Below are 16,346 nucleotides of genomic sequence, written 5' to 3'. Positions count from 1 at the left end.
TTCTCTATCACCTACTATACAGTAACAGCTTCTTATAAAGAATCACTCATAGTGTAATAATGAATGTTCCTTTGACATTGTGTTGCATGGTTAGTGATTAAATGGGCCTGGGCACAAATTTATAAATACAAGTCATCTGGGAAGTGCTGATCCCAACAGAACCTTTTGAGCATCATAAGTTGTGTTGTTGTTACTGAAGTGTATAAGGCAAGGCTTTATTTATTTGTATTTTTAATAATATATATGAATTTATGTTTCTCCCTCTGTTGATAATTGTTCTTCTTGGCATGGTATTGAAACATAAAGACGAGCAAAGCTTCAGCTTCGATCCCTGATATGTACTGAATTAATTCATCTTAGTCGGGTTTTTTTTATATTCGTTCGGGGGATGTGGGCGTCGCTGGCTAGCCCAGCATTTATTGCCCATCCCTAATTGCCTTTGAGAAGGTGGCGGTGAACTGCCTTCTTGAACCACTGCAGACCTTGGGGTGTAGGTACACCCACAGTGCTGTTAGGTGATAATAAGAGCAATACAATTAGACTCAGCATAAGACCTTTGCATAAGAAGAGGAAAAATCAAATAGAATTCCTGCTCCTGATCACTGTCCATGGACCCCATCTGCTATAAAATGTGGGCATCAGATGCTGATAGAGTTGAAGTTGCCAAGATCCCTTCATATTCAAATAGTCTGCTGACACTCACTATCTAGGCTTCCAAATGAAGAGCCAACACTTGGGCATGATACTTGGCACTTGGCAAGGGCTTCTTGGATCTTTACCCAACATGAGTCAATACCTTGAGGGGAAGAGAAAATTAGGAAAAAATAAATTTAAAATAAGGAATTATGAGCTTCAAGGAGAGACATTAGATATAATATTTAAAAACTTTTGGATATTCAGTCTGCATTATAGGGTGTTTCATTTCATGAGGGAAAAGAGCTATGTATTACTGTCATCATGGCAAGTTCATAATCAAGTGATGTGAAGATGGATTTACTTTTTACTTTTCATGAAGGGAAACTAGATGAATAGTAGTTAAAGTTGGAGTAGTGGAAGGCAACTAAGTGTGTTTGGCTAGCATTGCCCACAGAAAAGCCAAATCATTTGAAATATACCTCTGATATGAGAAACTGCAGATAAAAGATTAATTGAAGTAATACCTCGGAATTATACTTGGCTTCAAGGTGATACATGGTCCATTAATACTGTCATTATTTGTAAAATTTGGACAACTTCAGCCTTTCATGTTTCTTTCTAAAGGCAGGGTCCATCGTAACAGGACAGTGTAAGTGCTGGAAGTGTAACATTGACAACCATTACATTGAATACTGAACTATTAAATACACCCTGGTTTGATAAACAAATGCATTTTGTAAATGTTTATGTGCCAATAAAGTTCACTACAGTAGTTTTGTATTTCTTGATGAGACCTAGATTTGAACTCAGGCCCTTTGAGTTTCACCCCTTACTACTGACGAGAGCTCCTACACTCTGTTGGTGATGGTGCTGTGTTCCACTGGATGAGGTCACACACTCTGTATAGTAGTAATAGTATATATAATAGTAGTCAACCTTGTTAACTAGCAGTCCCACATTCTATTACTGATGGTACTGGGTTCCTTTTAATGGGACTCCATTCCCTATCAATACAGCTACTGATCCAGTATCCAGTGACACCCTGTTAGAATGTGTGGACAGATGTTGTATGAGGACAGGATTGTTTTCAGCTGCAGTGCCCCTCTCTGGTCTAGGAACCTGCTTGTTGTATATTGTTCCTCGCATTTCAGATGCTAGGTTGAGTTTGGTTTACAGAGATCTTGGGGTTGTCGTAAATCTAAACAGTAACTCATTTATTATATTTACATGGACTATATACACTTTAAATAACCCTGTCTAGCTTCTCCTACTCATGATGCTTCTTGCTTCTCCCAGGCCTATTACACATGTGATCTCATGTCATCATCATCACAGTGGGAGGTGTTAGTCTCATTATCCCAAACATTAACCCTTTCAGCCCTTTATACTACATCTCCCCCCAAGTCTTTGTCCATATATATTATACACATTCGTTTTTACTTTAAGTACTACCCCATGGCCCCCCGCAAGTCTCTGACATCACAGATTCACACTGTCAGGAGGCTTCACGACTCTCCCTGATGGTGTTCTTGTCAGACTCAGAAGATCAGTAGTCGTTTCCTGAACTCTTGGTCACTGACTAGGATGGCCTTCGTTGAGGTTTGGAGTATCCTGTTTTCTCTGAACTTCAGGATCAACATTTGGTTCATCCAAATATATTGAGGTCTTTGAGGAACAGGAATAAGGTTTCTCCTATTTCGTCATAGTACCTTCTGGAGTATGTACTAGCTAAGACCTCTGATGATTTTCATCTCTCTGGATAATTACTCCTTCTCCGCCTTGGTCTCATATCTATACCTTTTGCCCTTCTATCAACATGGGTAGATTTCTGGTACAATTTCGTCTATTGTAATTCTGACCTTGTTATTTCCTATAAGACTTCTCTCTGACTTGAACTCTGATAATCCTGGACTTCTAGCCCTGTAAGTAGTTTTATGGGTGAGGTAGGAAGTTGAGTTTTGAACTTCCTCCCCATCAACAGCTTGCATGGTGCTCATCCACATAAGCAATGGAATAGACCTGTAGTTTAAGAGTGTAATTTGAAAATCTTCATTTTTCTTCAGCAATGCTTTGATAGTTCCGACTGCTCTTTCAGCTTCACCATTAGATTGAGGACATCCCGGGGAACTTGTGAGATGTGCGAATCCACATTTTCCCGTAAATTGCGTGAAGTATTTGTTTGCAAATTGTGGTCCATTATCTGACACAACCTCATCAGGAATGCCATGCATTGCAAAGATCTCCTGTAAAGCTCGAATGACAGATTTGGTTGGCATTGTATACAACCTTTTGACTTCAATCCATATTGAAAAACAGTCAGTTGGGATTTCCCATGAAAAAAAAATAGATCCATCCCTCGATGTTCCCACGGTCTGGTTGGAAATGCTGTCGATATAAGGGTTCCCTCTGGTCTGGTCTGTGCACTGTGCATACCTGGCAATTAGAGATTATTTGTTCTATCTCTCTAGATATCCCTGGCCACCAAATGGACGATTGAGCCTGTGCTCTACATTTTGTTTTACCCATGTGCATTCCCTGATGTATTCTATCTAAGATATCTGTCTGGAGTGAGACCAGAATCGCCAGCCTGTCGTTATACAGTAGCAACTCATCCATAATAGTGAAGCGCTGTTTTCTGTGTTCAAAGAAAATTTTCATCACTGTATCACTGGGACATTTCTGTGGGCAATATTGATGTATTCGGATGCATTCGTTATCTCACTTCTAAGCATGACGAATCTCTTGAAGGTTTTGTGAACTTGCCAGCCATTGTGATGCAGTGTACTGTGTGTACGACTCAATTTTGTCAACTAAGTTAGCATCCTGTTGTGTAAGATGGTCACCAGTAGCTCTGGATAAAGCATCTGTGGAAGTTTGCATCTTGTCTTGTACATACACCATCTCGTATGTGAATCTCATTAGCCTCAACTGGAATCTCTGAATTCTCAGAGGCATTCTAGTGAGTTCCTTTTCATCCAGTAAGGAAACTAAGGGTTTGTGGTTTGTCACTATGACAACTTTTAAATCAATAATATAATCTGAGACCTTCTCGCAAGCCCACGTGACTGCGAGAGCTTCTTTCTCTATGACTGCGTACCTTGTCTCAGTCTCAGACAATAGTCGAGATGCATAATTGGTCTTCTACATCCATCTGGCTGTTCTTGAAAAAAGACTGCCCCTCGCCCTGTAGCTGAGGTGTCTGCTCTAGTTGTGGTTGGTAGTGAAGGGGTATAATGTGCTAAGATGTCTGGTGAAATCAGCATTTCCTTGATCATTCGAAATGCCTGCTCTAAATGTGCATTACAATACCATGCTTGATCTTTCTTTAAGAGTTGTCTTAAGGAATCAGTAGCTTGCGCTAGATTGGGCAAAAGTTTTGCCAACTGATTAACCTTTCCAAGGAATCGTTGAAGATCTTGGACGGAAATAGGAATTAGGAATTCACTAATGGCTCTTGTCTTTTACAGGTTTGCCATTATGCCCTTACTACTAACAATGTGTCCTAAGAAACGAATAGACATTTACGAAAATTCACACTTTTCATTAAGTGTTGGGCCTTCTTCTTGTAGACGATTCAAATCCACTCTAACCCTCAGGTCATGTTCTTCAGTGGATTCACCATGGACTGTCCGTATGGCATATTACTCCTTTAAGGCCCTGAAAAATGTCTGACATAGTTCTTTGGAATATTTCAGGTGCAAATGTTATCCCGAATGGTAAACAATTAGAACAAAATCTTCCGAACTGAGTAATGAAGGTTGTCAATAACCTTGACTTTTTAATCCAATGGAACTTTCTAAAAGCCACCATTCGCAACGAGTTTTGTGAACATAATACTCTTGGATAACTTTGCCAAGCTTTCGTCTACTGAGGACATGGATGAATTTCCCTTGTGACAGCTTTATTAAGCTGAGTTAGGTCCACACAAATGCGAAGAGTATCATTTGGTTTTAGGAACTGGAACCATTCCCCAACACCACTCCGTGACAGGGGAAATGACTCCCATCCTAGTCATCTCTTCTAGCTGAATTTGGAATTGCATCATTAATGGGTGTGTATCTTCCTTGGCGTAAAAAGATATATACCGGGTTAGCATCTTCATTCAACGTAATGCTATATTTGGTCTTATGTCTTCCTAAACCCGAGAATAGATTTGGAAAGTTTGCTTGAAAGTGGCTCTTGGATTCTTGCTTGAATTCATCCACTTTTTTTGATCAGATGAGCTCTAAACATGCTCTTCTGCTCAATAAAGAAAATTCTTGATTCTGTAGAACATATAGCGTTTCCAATATCTGCTTTTCTTTGTACTAGAGGGTTGCCTGTAGCTTTCCCTTGACTTTGAATTTAGTCTCTCCGGGACCAAGTAACTGTGTGTCTGTTGGTTGTAAGCAGCGTGTTGACAACCACAGTTCATTCTCTGACAAAGACGCTTGATCCGTTGTCTAATTTGAAATTGGTAATATGTCCATTGATATAAATGTCTGCTGTCCAAAAGGCATTGTTAGGGTCATTGATCTCCCCCAGGAAATTTGCTAATTTATCTTTCAATGGAGCTTGTTCCACTGCACTGACAGCTCGTTTCATGAAGACTTTTTGTCTGGAATCTTTAAGAGTAGAGGTCTTGCTTTGCAACACTTTACTGAAGTGACCTATCTTTTTACAATTAAAGCATTTTGCCTTATTTGCAGGACACTGTTCGCATCTGCGGGTCTTTTTGTATCTCAGGTGCATTTGGAATGCGACCTCGTTTTGGGACCAGTGACTGGGGATTGTCCCTAGTTTGCCTGTGGACGGGGTCGACCTGCTCCTGGGTAATGATCTGGAGGGGGTGAAGGTGGTAGAGAGACCGAAGGAGGTCAGAGAGAGATTCGGCATTTTTAGGAGAAGGTCCCCCAGCATTTTCCCTGACTGTGTAGTGACTCGGGCCATGACCAAACCAGCTCCCTCAGAGGAGAATGAACTGGCACTGCAGACAGATGACCATGCTGTCTGGTGGTCTGAAACCTTCTTTGGGAAGTTAGAGGACCCAAGGAATAGGTCAAACAAATCTTCTCTAGTTGAGTCTCAGCAAGCTGACCCAGTATTAAAGAGGTTAGCACAGACTGCCCAAACCGAAACGGAAGCAGAGGGAGTTCCTGAGCGCTACTATTTGAAGAATGAGGTGCTGATGAGGAAGTGGAGACCTCCTCACAGACCTGCGGACAAAGAGTGGACAGTGGTTCATCAGATAGTGGTGCCACAGAGCTACCGTAAAGAAATATTAAGAATGGCCCACGAGCTCAAATGGCTAAACATGTCGGTGTACGAAAAAACCAAAGCCAGCATAAGACAGCATTTTTACTGGTCAAAACTCCACAAAGATGTAGTGGAGTTCTGTAAAACTTGCCACATGTGCCAGGTTGTGGGGAAGCTCCAACCTGCAGTAAAACCTGCACCTGTAATTCCCGTACCGGCTTTTCTAGAACCATCCAGCAGAGTGCTGGTCGATTGTGTGGGACACCTGCTGAAAACAAAAGGGGACAGAAAAGCACAGGTCTGTCAGACAGCTAGGGAAGAAGGGGATGAAAAGGACAGTGAGGACAGATTAAAGGAGGTCTGGGAGAATTCCCAAATGAAAACCCCTACTGTCCGGTCAGCCAACCCCAGATCGAGTCGGGTCGGGTTGGGCCAGACACACACGGTAAGTGCTCTTCTGGTAAGTATTAAAAATAAAAAAACTTACCTGAGCTGGGAGTCCGGGACGAAACTGAGTCTGTGCAGTTAGCGAGTGACGTCACTATGACATCCTCACGCATGCGCTGCAGCTTCATGCAGGTTCGATGTCAGGAAGGTAAGTGAAGGAATGGTTGGGTCGGGTTTGAGGCAAAATTGGAGGGAATCGGGCTGGGTCGGGCTCGGGCCTGCTGTGGTCCAGTCAGGTTCGGGTCGGGTTCTTTTTCCCGACCTAAAGCAGGCCTCTACCTTGGATCCCGGCTCCATGGCATCCTCCTTGGTCAGCTGGGTTGCAGTCCCAGCAGTGGCCACCGCTCCTGGTGGCGCTGTTGGGACTAAGAGCTGCCGGCCCGCTGATTGGCTGGCAGCTCACTGAGGCAGGACCTCCTCCCTCAAGTGGGTGGAAGTCCCGCCTCAGGACAATTAAAGCCCTGGGGACCCGTAAAATGCGGGTCGGAGCCCCAGGCTAGGTGGAAGCGGGTTCACCACCATCTTTTACATCAGTGGCGAGGTCTTGTCCACCTATGGTAAAATCTAGCCCATGGTGTTTTTTGTCACAGTATCAGATAACAAAATGTTCTATGTAAACAAACTTTAAAAATTTCAGGGTACAAATTTTTAAAAGGTGACTAAAGCCATATGAAGAGAAAATTGGATGCTGAATCAGCTGTAGGGGCATTGAATACAAAAACGAGGAGTGATGATCAGTCAATACAATGTAGTGATTCAATTATAGTTGGAGTACTTTCCAAGTCTTTTTATTGAATACAGCTTTGGCCATCCTAATGTACAGAGGATATTGGGGCCATACATCAGGTGCAGCAAAGATTTATTAGAATGATGGAAGGGTGACAGGATAGAGTTATGGTGAAAAACCTATATTCGCCGATATTCTCTTGGACAGAGAAGGTGATGAGAGGTCTAACAGGAGTGTTCAAAATTATGGGAAGGTTTTATAGGGCAAATAGTGAAAGTCATGTCCGCTGATTGGTGAATCAGTAACAAGGAGACATAAATTTAAGATTAGATCATGGAATACTTTGGCGCAAATAGCTATTAAAGTTGAGTCAATAGTGGTATTTCAGAGGGAATTAGATAAATACTAGACGAGGAGGAATATTAAAAGATTTGGGGAAAGAGAAGATAAACGGGATTAGAGTAGATTAGAGTGATGTGGAGCAAGCACCAGCACAAACACAATATGCTGAATGGTTTTCTGTTGAGCTGAAATTTCTTTGGTTTTACAATAAACATTACCATACAACACTAACAGTGTAACACAACTGGGCTGCATTTCAAAGCAACAGTGCATATTGCTGGGAATTTTATTTTTAAACTTTAGACTCCTTTGGGCCTCTAGAGGAAACCTTAAGCCTTCCCTGTCCTGGGTTTCCCTCCTCCTCTCTGGAAGTATTTGGGGCTCCAGAAAAAAAAACAATCCCTGTCAGATCCCCGCTTCTGAAGATTTACCTTAGTGCAGGTTCCCTCTGGCCTGCCTGATTTTAATGTCTGGGCAGCTATTTACACCCTATAGTAATGACTTGGATGAAGAGACAAAGAGTAATGTATCTAAGTTTGCTGATGATACGAAGCTCGGTGGAAAGGTAAGCTGCAGGGAGGACATTGAGAGGCTACAAAGAGATATAGACAGGCTAAGTGAGTGGGCAACAAGATGGCAAATGGAGTATAATGTAGGGAAGTGTGAAGTTGTTTACTTTGGTCGTAAAAATAGAAAAGCAGAATATTTTTAAAAAGGTGTGAAACTGGTAAGTGTTGATGTTCAGAGAGACTTGGGGGAACTCGTACAAGGAACATACAAAGTTAACATGCAGGTTCAGCAGGCTATTAGGAGGGCAAATGGCATGTTGGCCTTTATTGCAAGGTGATTGGAGTACAGGAATAAAGATGTCTTACTAAAATTGTACAGGGCTTTGGTGAGACTGCACCTGGAATATAGTGTGCAGTTTTGGTCTCCACATTTAAGAAAAGATATACTTGCTCTGGAGGCAGTGCAGCGAAGATTTACTGAATTGGTCCCTAGGATGAGGGGGTTGACCTATGATGAAGAGGCTGAGTAAATTGAGCCTATACTCTCTGGAGTTTGGAAGAATGAGAGGTGATCGAATTGAGACATAGAAGATTCTGAAAGGGCTGGATAGGGTAGAAGCTGAGAGATTGTTTCCGCTGGTCAGGGAATCTAGAACACGGGGACACAGTCTCAGGATAAGGGGCCAATCATTCAGGACTGAGATGAGGAGAAATTACTTCACTCAAAGGGTTGTGAATCTTTGGAATTCTCTACCCCGGACGGTTGTGGATGCTCCATCATTGAGTACATTTAAGGCTGGGATAGATAGGTTTTTGATCTCGCAGGTAATCAAGGGATATGGGGAGTGGGCAGGAAAGTGGAGTTAAAGCCCAAGATCAGCCATGATCGTATTGAATGGCGGAACAGTCTCGATGGGCCATATGGTCTACTCCTGCTCCTTTTTCTTGTATTCTTGTGTATTTCCTGCTAACTTCTAAGTTGTTTTGGTCAGAACACGAGAAGGTGGTATACTAATCAGACCTGGCTGGCTGCTTGCTAGCCCATGTTCTTGTCTGGCACTGAAAATAGATCCGTTCATTAATGATCTCATGTGGAGATACAGAATAAGGAGGGGAAAATGGAAAGAATAATCTAGACTCTTTCTGGGCTCTTTCAAAGCAGGCATTGGAAAAAACTTGGCACCCATCATTTTAGTCAGTAAAGGTGTATATAGCAAGGAAGAGGAAAAAACACTTTAAAAGAGCATGTTTAATTCTCAGGCATCAAGGGCAGGATTTGCCCTTTGAGTCAAAACCCTGACATCGGGGTCAAATGGAAGTCACAACCCTGCACTGTGTGGAAAACAATCACCCAGCAGCGATTTTCCCCGAATTGGCCAATTAGTGGACAGAGGGCAAGCTCGCCATCCAATTAAGGATGGCGGGTGGGTTCTCGAAGATAGAAGGCCAATAGGAGGCTCTCTGTCTCGAAAGAAGATGAAACCTGCAGTTCAGGTAAGAGAGAGAGAGGGCACCTCTGTTTTGAGGCGGCCTCTCCAACTTTTTAAACTTTAAATTTAAACAAGGCCCTCAGCACCTGGGCCACCATTGTGGATTGGAACACTTCCATAGGTGGTCTTTTTTTTCTTCTTTCATGGGATGTGGGTGTCGCTGGCTAGGCCAGCATTTGTTGCCCATCCCTAATTACCCTTGAGAAGGTGGTGGTGAGCTGCCTTCTTGAACCGCAGTCCATCTGGTGTGGGTACACCCACCGTGCTGTTAGGGAGGGAGTTTCAGGATTTTGATCTGGCGACAGTGAAGGAACGATGATATATTTCTAAGTCTAAGTGTGTGACTTGGAGGGAAACTTGCAGATGTTGGTGTTCCCCATGCATCTGCAATCCTTGGTCTTCTGGGTGCAAGAGGTTGTGGGTTTGGCAGATGCTGTCGAAGGCGGTATGGTGAGTTGCTGCAGGGCATCTTGTACATGGTACACACTGCTGCCACTGTGCGTCAGTGGTGGAGGGTGGGAATGTTTAAGGTGGTGGATGGGGTGACGATCAAGCGGGCTGCTTTGTCCTGGATTGTGTTTTGCGTCCTGAGTGTTGTTGGAGCCGTACTCATCCAGGCAAGTGGAGAGTATTTCATCACACTCCTGACTTGTGCCTTGTAGATGCTGGAGAGGCTTTGGGGAATCAGGAGATGAGTTACTCACTGCAGAATTCCCACCCTCTGATCTGCTCTCGTAGCCACAGTATTTATATGGCCGGTCCAGTTCAGTTTCTGGTCAATGGTAGCCTCCGGGATGTTGATAATGGGGGATTCAGTGATGATAATGCCATTGAATGTCAAGGGGAGATGGTTAGATTCTCTTCTTATTGGAGATGGTCATTGCCTGGCACTTGTGTGGCGTGAATGTTACTTGCCATTTATTAGTCCAAGCCTGGATGTTGTCCAGGTCTTGCTACAGCTGTGGCCAAGCAGGCAGGGAGGGCTTCAAAGACTGCCAGGAGCACTGATCCTCTGGTCTGCTGCCCGGAGGCCACCTCCATGCAGCTGGCCTAGTTCCTGATTCCTCTGGGGAAAATTTCAGTCAGCCTCTTACAATAAGCCTTAATAGGCCTTTAACTAGCTCGATTGGTTACCTGACACTTGCAGGTGGGTAGCCCTGCCGAATCCCATCCCATTTCTGGGAAAGTGGCCTGGGGGCTGGATGTTGCCGCTAAACCGCACACCAACTGGTGGCGCGAATTTTCATGCCTGCCCGCCTCTGTGCTCGCCCCCATATGGAGCTAAAAATCCTGCCCCAAATCAAACAAAGATTGCACTGAAATATTTGGGACTTCAGAAAAAAAGATGAAATTTAGTCTGGACTTGAGCTCCTCATACAATTGAATTCATCAGATTAGGCTCAGAATTTTAACATAAAACCAGCAGAATGCCCGTTTTTCTTCATAAATAAACAACTTGTCATGGAATTGCAGGAATATGTGGCTTTGAATATACGCTAAAACTCACTGGTCTTTTTCAAATAGTGCCAGGGGATTTTTAACTTCCAGCAGTATCACTTTGATGTCTGTCTAACAGGTCATCTAAGGAAAAGCACCTTCAGTGCAGCCTCTCCTCAATATTACACTGGAATATCAGTCCAGAGTGCTCAAGCCTTGGAGTGGAAGCTTGATTCCAATCTTTTGACTCAGAAGTAAGAGTGCTACCAACCGATTCATACTGGCACTCCATTTCAGTTGGAGTGAAGGGACAGAACCACCTTTCAGATATTAGTAATATTAATGAAATCTTGCAATTCATGTAATGCGCACTGTAATGTGACCTAATATGAAGGCAGAAAAAGTTAACTAATTGAACAGACTGACCTCCTGTTGCATATGTCAGTAAAACAATACCTTACTGATAATCGTTTGCTGGGTACATATGGCCTAGTAGATAACTTTCAACACATATTGAATACATCTGGTGACAATTTATTAGTACAGACATTTTTTCTGTCTACAACATCCATCTCTGTGAGGCTGCCAATCAGTGTCAATCTATATATTTATGCGATGTGTTCATGTCTGCTGGAATTGAATAGAGGCTTCCCCTTTCACTTAGGACCCTTGGCAGAGAAGAGACTTTTATCCCATCAGCCATGGCTGAATTTGAACCCAAGTCCCATGCGAGATGACACTGCCACAATTTATCTCTACTTAAAAAAAAAAATTGTGGTTAACTTTTCAAAATCAGAATTCGAGCCATGTAGTTTAAATATATATATTTTAAAAATTATTTTATGAATAGAATGCATTGAAGACTAGACAGAAAACTAAAGTTATTTGTGTATTAGCAAAATACTAGCCAACTTTGTTCATCAGTATAACTGCTAGAAACAATGGGAAACTCTGTTCAGAGATTTTGACAGTTAAATTGAAGGTTTATCATGAAACTGTTGAAATAATTAAGCTTAATATGTTTTAAGCCCTCTGCTGTACATTATTTGTTTTCAGGCCAGGGTTGAGTGATGGATAAGTTTTCATCCATATGAACTTTCTTTCAGAGCCTTGGGTGGTTAGGGAGTATTTATGCAAAATCTCTCCCCAGGACATTAAATGGGAGGTTCAGAATCCTAATAGCGTAGGGTATACATGCTTTATAGAAGGACGGGGCTTGATGGACTAAATAGCCCTTTGCTATTTCATGTTTCATTTTCTTATTTTAAAATGGGTTCCGGTGATTAGGAGTTATTCATTTGGGAATTGTGGGGGTCCTGATGTCACTGAATTAACATAGGTCAGTGAAATGGTGGTGGCTGCGCCATCGAAAGGTTTGTACATTGTAACTCAGAGATTTGGTGGGTTAGGTGGAATCCATGATAGATCCTGTCTCTTTATTAAATATGTCAATCCTGCTTACTCCCGATTATTGCTCCAAAAATTCAGATATTTGCCTCTTATACTAGCTTGTACTGCTTGCTTTGATGGACTTTCCTAGGAACTTATTTTACAAGCCCATTAACCTATAAAATTTTGACAGCCAATATGAAGGCAAATTATCAGTCCATGACTGAAGAGGAACGTCAAGAATTGGAGTACTCAGTTATGCAGAAAAATTCACAGGACTGAGGATATTTGCATGTGAAAAGATTAGAAAAGGGCATATAATCCAAGTTCTTAAAATCCTGAAAGGATTGGATAATGTGGATGAAAGTGGGCAGCACAGTGGCTAGCACTGCAGCCTCATAGCTCCAGTGACCCGGGTTCAGTTCTGGGTACTGCCTGTGCGGGGTTTGCAAGTTCTCCCTGTGACTTTGTGGGTTTCTGCCGGGTGCTCCGGTTTCCTCCCACAGCCAAAGACTTGCAGGTTGATAAGTAAATTGGCCATTGTAAATTGCCCCTAGTGTAGGTAGGTGGCAGGAGAATGGTGGGGATGTGGTAGGGAATATGGGGTTAATGTAGGATTAGTATAAATGGGTGGTTGTTGGTCAGCACAGACTCGGTGGGCTGATGGGCCTGTTTCAGTGCTGTATCAATAAATAAATAAAAAGCAGATTATTTAATTTGGAAGAAGAGTGCAGCAGTCAAAAACATAAAATTAACAAATCGAAGAAATGATTGAGATTAGAAGAACTTGCGTCTCACCATAGTGTGTGTAGGCTGTCAGATGAGGCAATTACGATGTAATTAACACTTTTTCAAAAAGAGTTGGATGAATAGCATATGGAGCAAGGGGGCAGGGGCTGAAGGTTACAGGGCAAGTGAAGAAAGAGATGATGAAACACTATGTGGAACATGGTGGTTCCTGAGTGGTTGGGAAGTAGAAATGCCATGTCAAAGAATGGGACTGGTTGAGGATATATAGTGTCGATGTAAGATTGGACACTATTGTGTTACTTTATGTGCCTTGGGAGGGGTTTCATGGAGGAAGGGGGGGGGGGGGGGGGTGATAGAGAAACACCCCCTCTTGACCAAATGTTAATACGAATTAGTAGAACTGCTTTTCTTGGCATTATAGAATCTGGGTCAATGAATACTCTACTCTGAAAGGACTAATAACGCAAGGTGGGTTTGATGAATGTCTTAAAATCGAATTTTGCCTCCTCTCAAACCAGGTCATGGTGGGATGGGCTCCTTTTTTTTTAAAGGGGGAATGAAAATGTGTTAGTTTTCGTCTCTCTAAGCTTTTTTGAATAAAATCTGGGTTTTGGCCCCTCATTGGGCATTAGGAATCATGTGGCTAGCTTTGATGCTGTGGGCTGTTGGTTGGCTGTATAAATGTGATCAGATGCTCCCCATAGCTTACGCTTTGCCATTCGATCGGGCACTTGCATCCTAGATTCTAATTGATATAAATACATGAGAGAGGAGGAAAAATGTTTGACGATGCAGTATCTGAAGGAAGCCGATGAAAGGCATGAGTAGATGGTGGATGTTTGCCTGGGAGGCTGTGTGGATTTTACTCTGGGATTCTACAGCTTTGAGATGCAGATGATGCAAAGGCGATCGGGAGAATAAAAAAAAAACTGCAGATGCAGAAACGATCGAGAAAATATCAGAGCTGATTTTTTTTTTGACAGAAGACGGGGAAAACTTATTTCTTAAATCTGCAAATGACCCAGTTATATGAAGGAATAATCCGCTGGACAATGAAAAACTGAAAAACAGAAAAAAAAAACTAAACTAATTGCATGTGCACCAGTATTGGAACAGATGGGATGTAATGTGGAGTTGCCGTATTTCTCTATTGAATGGTGATCTTTGGCATCTGTTTATAGAATGGCGAGATTTGGAGACGAGGTGCCGGCCAGGTATGGAGCCGGCCAAGGAGGCGCAGGACGCGGTGGCAGCCGCCAGGGCGGACCGCCAGGAGCTCCTCAGAGGATGTACAAGCAGTCGATGGCCCAAAGAGCCCGCACCATGGCTCTCTACAACCCCATCCCAGTCCGACAAAACTGCTTGACAGTTAACAGATCTCTCTTTCTCTTCAGTGAAGACAACTTTGTAAGAAAATATGCCAAAAAGATCACTGAATGGCCATATCCTTTTTATTTTGTCTAATTTATTGATATATTTTAAAGTATTGCATGCCCGCAAATTCTTTCGATCGATTGATAAATTGAAACGATGTTGATTTCACACTGGGAAGTACAGATGTCAATTTCACTGGTATAAATGATGGCATCATGTCAGTTGCTCTGGTTATAATGGTTGCATTTGCTGTGACTGGCCCTTTATGTAAATTGGATGGCGATTGCATTACCATTTGCAGTCAGAGGACTATTTGCAAAAAGAAACAAAATAAAACCAATCACGACCAAAAATGTTGCTGTGCTTAAAAATTCCTCCACACTGTGATGCAGCCAATTTCACTTTGAGCGAATATATACAGCCATTTGCAGATATTTATTATTATCATTAGTACACCCTGTCCAATGGTAGCTTTTTCTTCAGAATAAATTATAGAAGCCTTTTTTTTTTGATATGTAATTGCAGACTTTTTTGTTTTTGTAGTGATACAGATCTGGTTAAATGCCTGATGGGAGTGGGATGCATTAACTGGTGTTGCTGACGTGGGGCTGTACCTATTTTAAGGAACCATTGAGAGGTTGGGTGATAAATAGGATTTTTTTTTCTCATGCGTGTGTTCACACAGTCACATGCACTCCAGTGGACACATGATCATATGGATCGGATGAATAAGTTGATTATAGAGTCTATACTGGCACAAAATCCTAACCAGCACCTCTGTAGTTTTTTTTTTATCCACATGCACCTGGGAGTAGAATGGAAAAATAACAAATGGGCATGCATGTTTCTGAATTTCTGTCACTGGAGTTTATAGTAATTGGAGAAGTTAAATTATATCTTTATTAACTGGAGTCCATAATCTTTACCAATGTCCTGGAGATAGTCTTCTGCAGTTTGTTTTTGGTGCAGACTACAAACTTGTGTCTTTGCTTATGTAATACCTATGCTGAACTCTTCTTATAGGGAGGTTTATTAAATTTCTGTCCAGCTTTTTCCAATCGTTTGAGCACATGAACCAAAGTAGAAAATTACATTTTTTGAAATAAATGTCAAAGTACAAGTGTAGTGAGAGTTCACACCATCTGGAAGCTTTCATGTGTACGCTGATGATACCCAACTCTGCCTAACCACTTCCTGCATGGAACCATGGTTACTGCCATTGTTAGTGTTGAGGAGGAATGTCAGAATCATGCATTCCCATGTCAGACATTGCATAGAGACTTCTACTCTGCTATAACCTCAGAAGAACAGCCCCTATTGCTCTAGTGTGACATTCCCCACCCACGCCATACTAACTGGCCTGTGGCCCTATATTTCCCCACCCCCCCAAGGTTAGTTTCATGAGGAAGTAGATTGAGACTGCCAAACTGATTTCATTACCAATAGATAGAGGAAACTTTAATTCCATCAGTCTGGGCTGAATTTGAACCTAGGTCTCAGAGGCAAAAGATCAACGTTTAACCCACTGCACCAACCATTTCCCCCAAGACTGTTTTGTTTCACCTCTGCACAATTGCCCGCATTCACTGTTATACCTCATCCCCATCCTAATGAAGGTTTATTCCTAATGGGCGGCACAGTGGCGCAGTGGTTAGCACCACAGCCTCACAGCTCCAGGGACCCGGGTTCGATTCTGGGTACTCCCTGTGTGGAGTTTGCAAGTTCTCCCTGTGTCTGCGTGGGTTTTCGCCGGGTGCTCCAGTTTCCTCCCACATCCAAAGACTTGCAGGTGATTGGTAATTTGGCCATTGTAAATTGCCCCTAGTGTAGGGAGGTGATAGGGAATATGGGATTACTGTAGGGTTAGTATAAATGGGTGGCTGTTGCTCGGCACAGACTCGGTGGGCCGAAGGGCCTGTTTCAGTGCTGTATCTATAAATAAAATAAATATTCCATCTTCTTATCATTTAAGTGGCTAAATTTCTCAGATGCTGTCCTTGTAATTCCATA

General features: G+C 42.5%; 1 protein-coding gene across 1 annotated transcript in view; it reads left to right on the top strand.

Moving 5' to 3' along the window:
* LOC137355764 (voltage-dependent P/Q-type calcium channel subunit alpha-1A-like) overlaps positions 1-16,346 on the top strand; it is a 644,715-nt gene that overhangs the window by 70,259 nt on the left and 558,110 nt on the right. The window contains exon 3 of the mRNA XM_068021264.1: positions 14,144-14,404. Within this exon, the coding sequence (XP_067877365.1) occupies positions 14,144-14,404 (261 nt within the window). The remainder of the gene's footprint in view (positions 1-14,143; positions 14,405-16,346) is intronic.

The sequence above is a fragment of the Heterodontus francisci genome, chromosome 43 (assembly GCF_036365525.1).
Source record: "Heterodontus francisci isolate sHetFra1 chromosome 43, sHetFra1.hap1, whole genome shotgun sequence".
NCBI classification, from domain to species: Eukaryota; Metazoa; Chordata; class Chondrichthyes; order Heterodontiformes; family Heterodontidae; genus Heterodontus; species Heterodontus francisci.
Note: the sequence above shows the minus strand (reverse complement) of the source record. Positions and strands in the feature narration are given on the sequence as shown.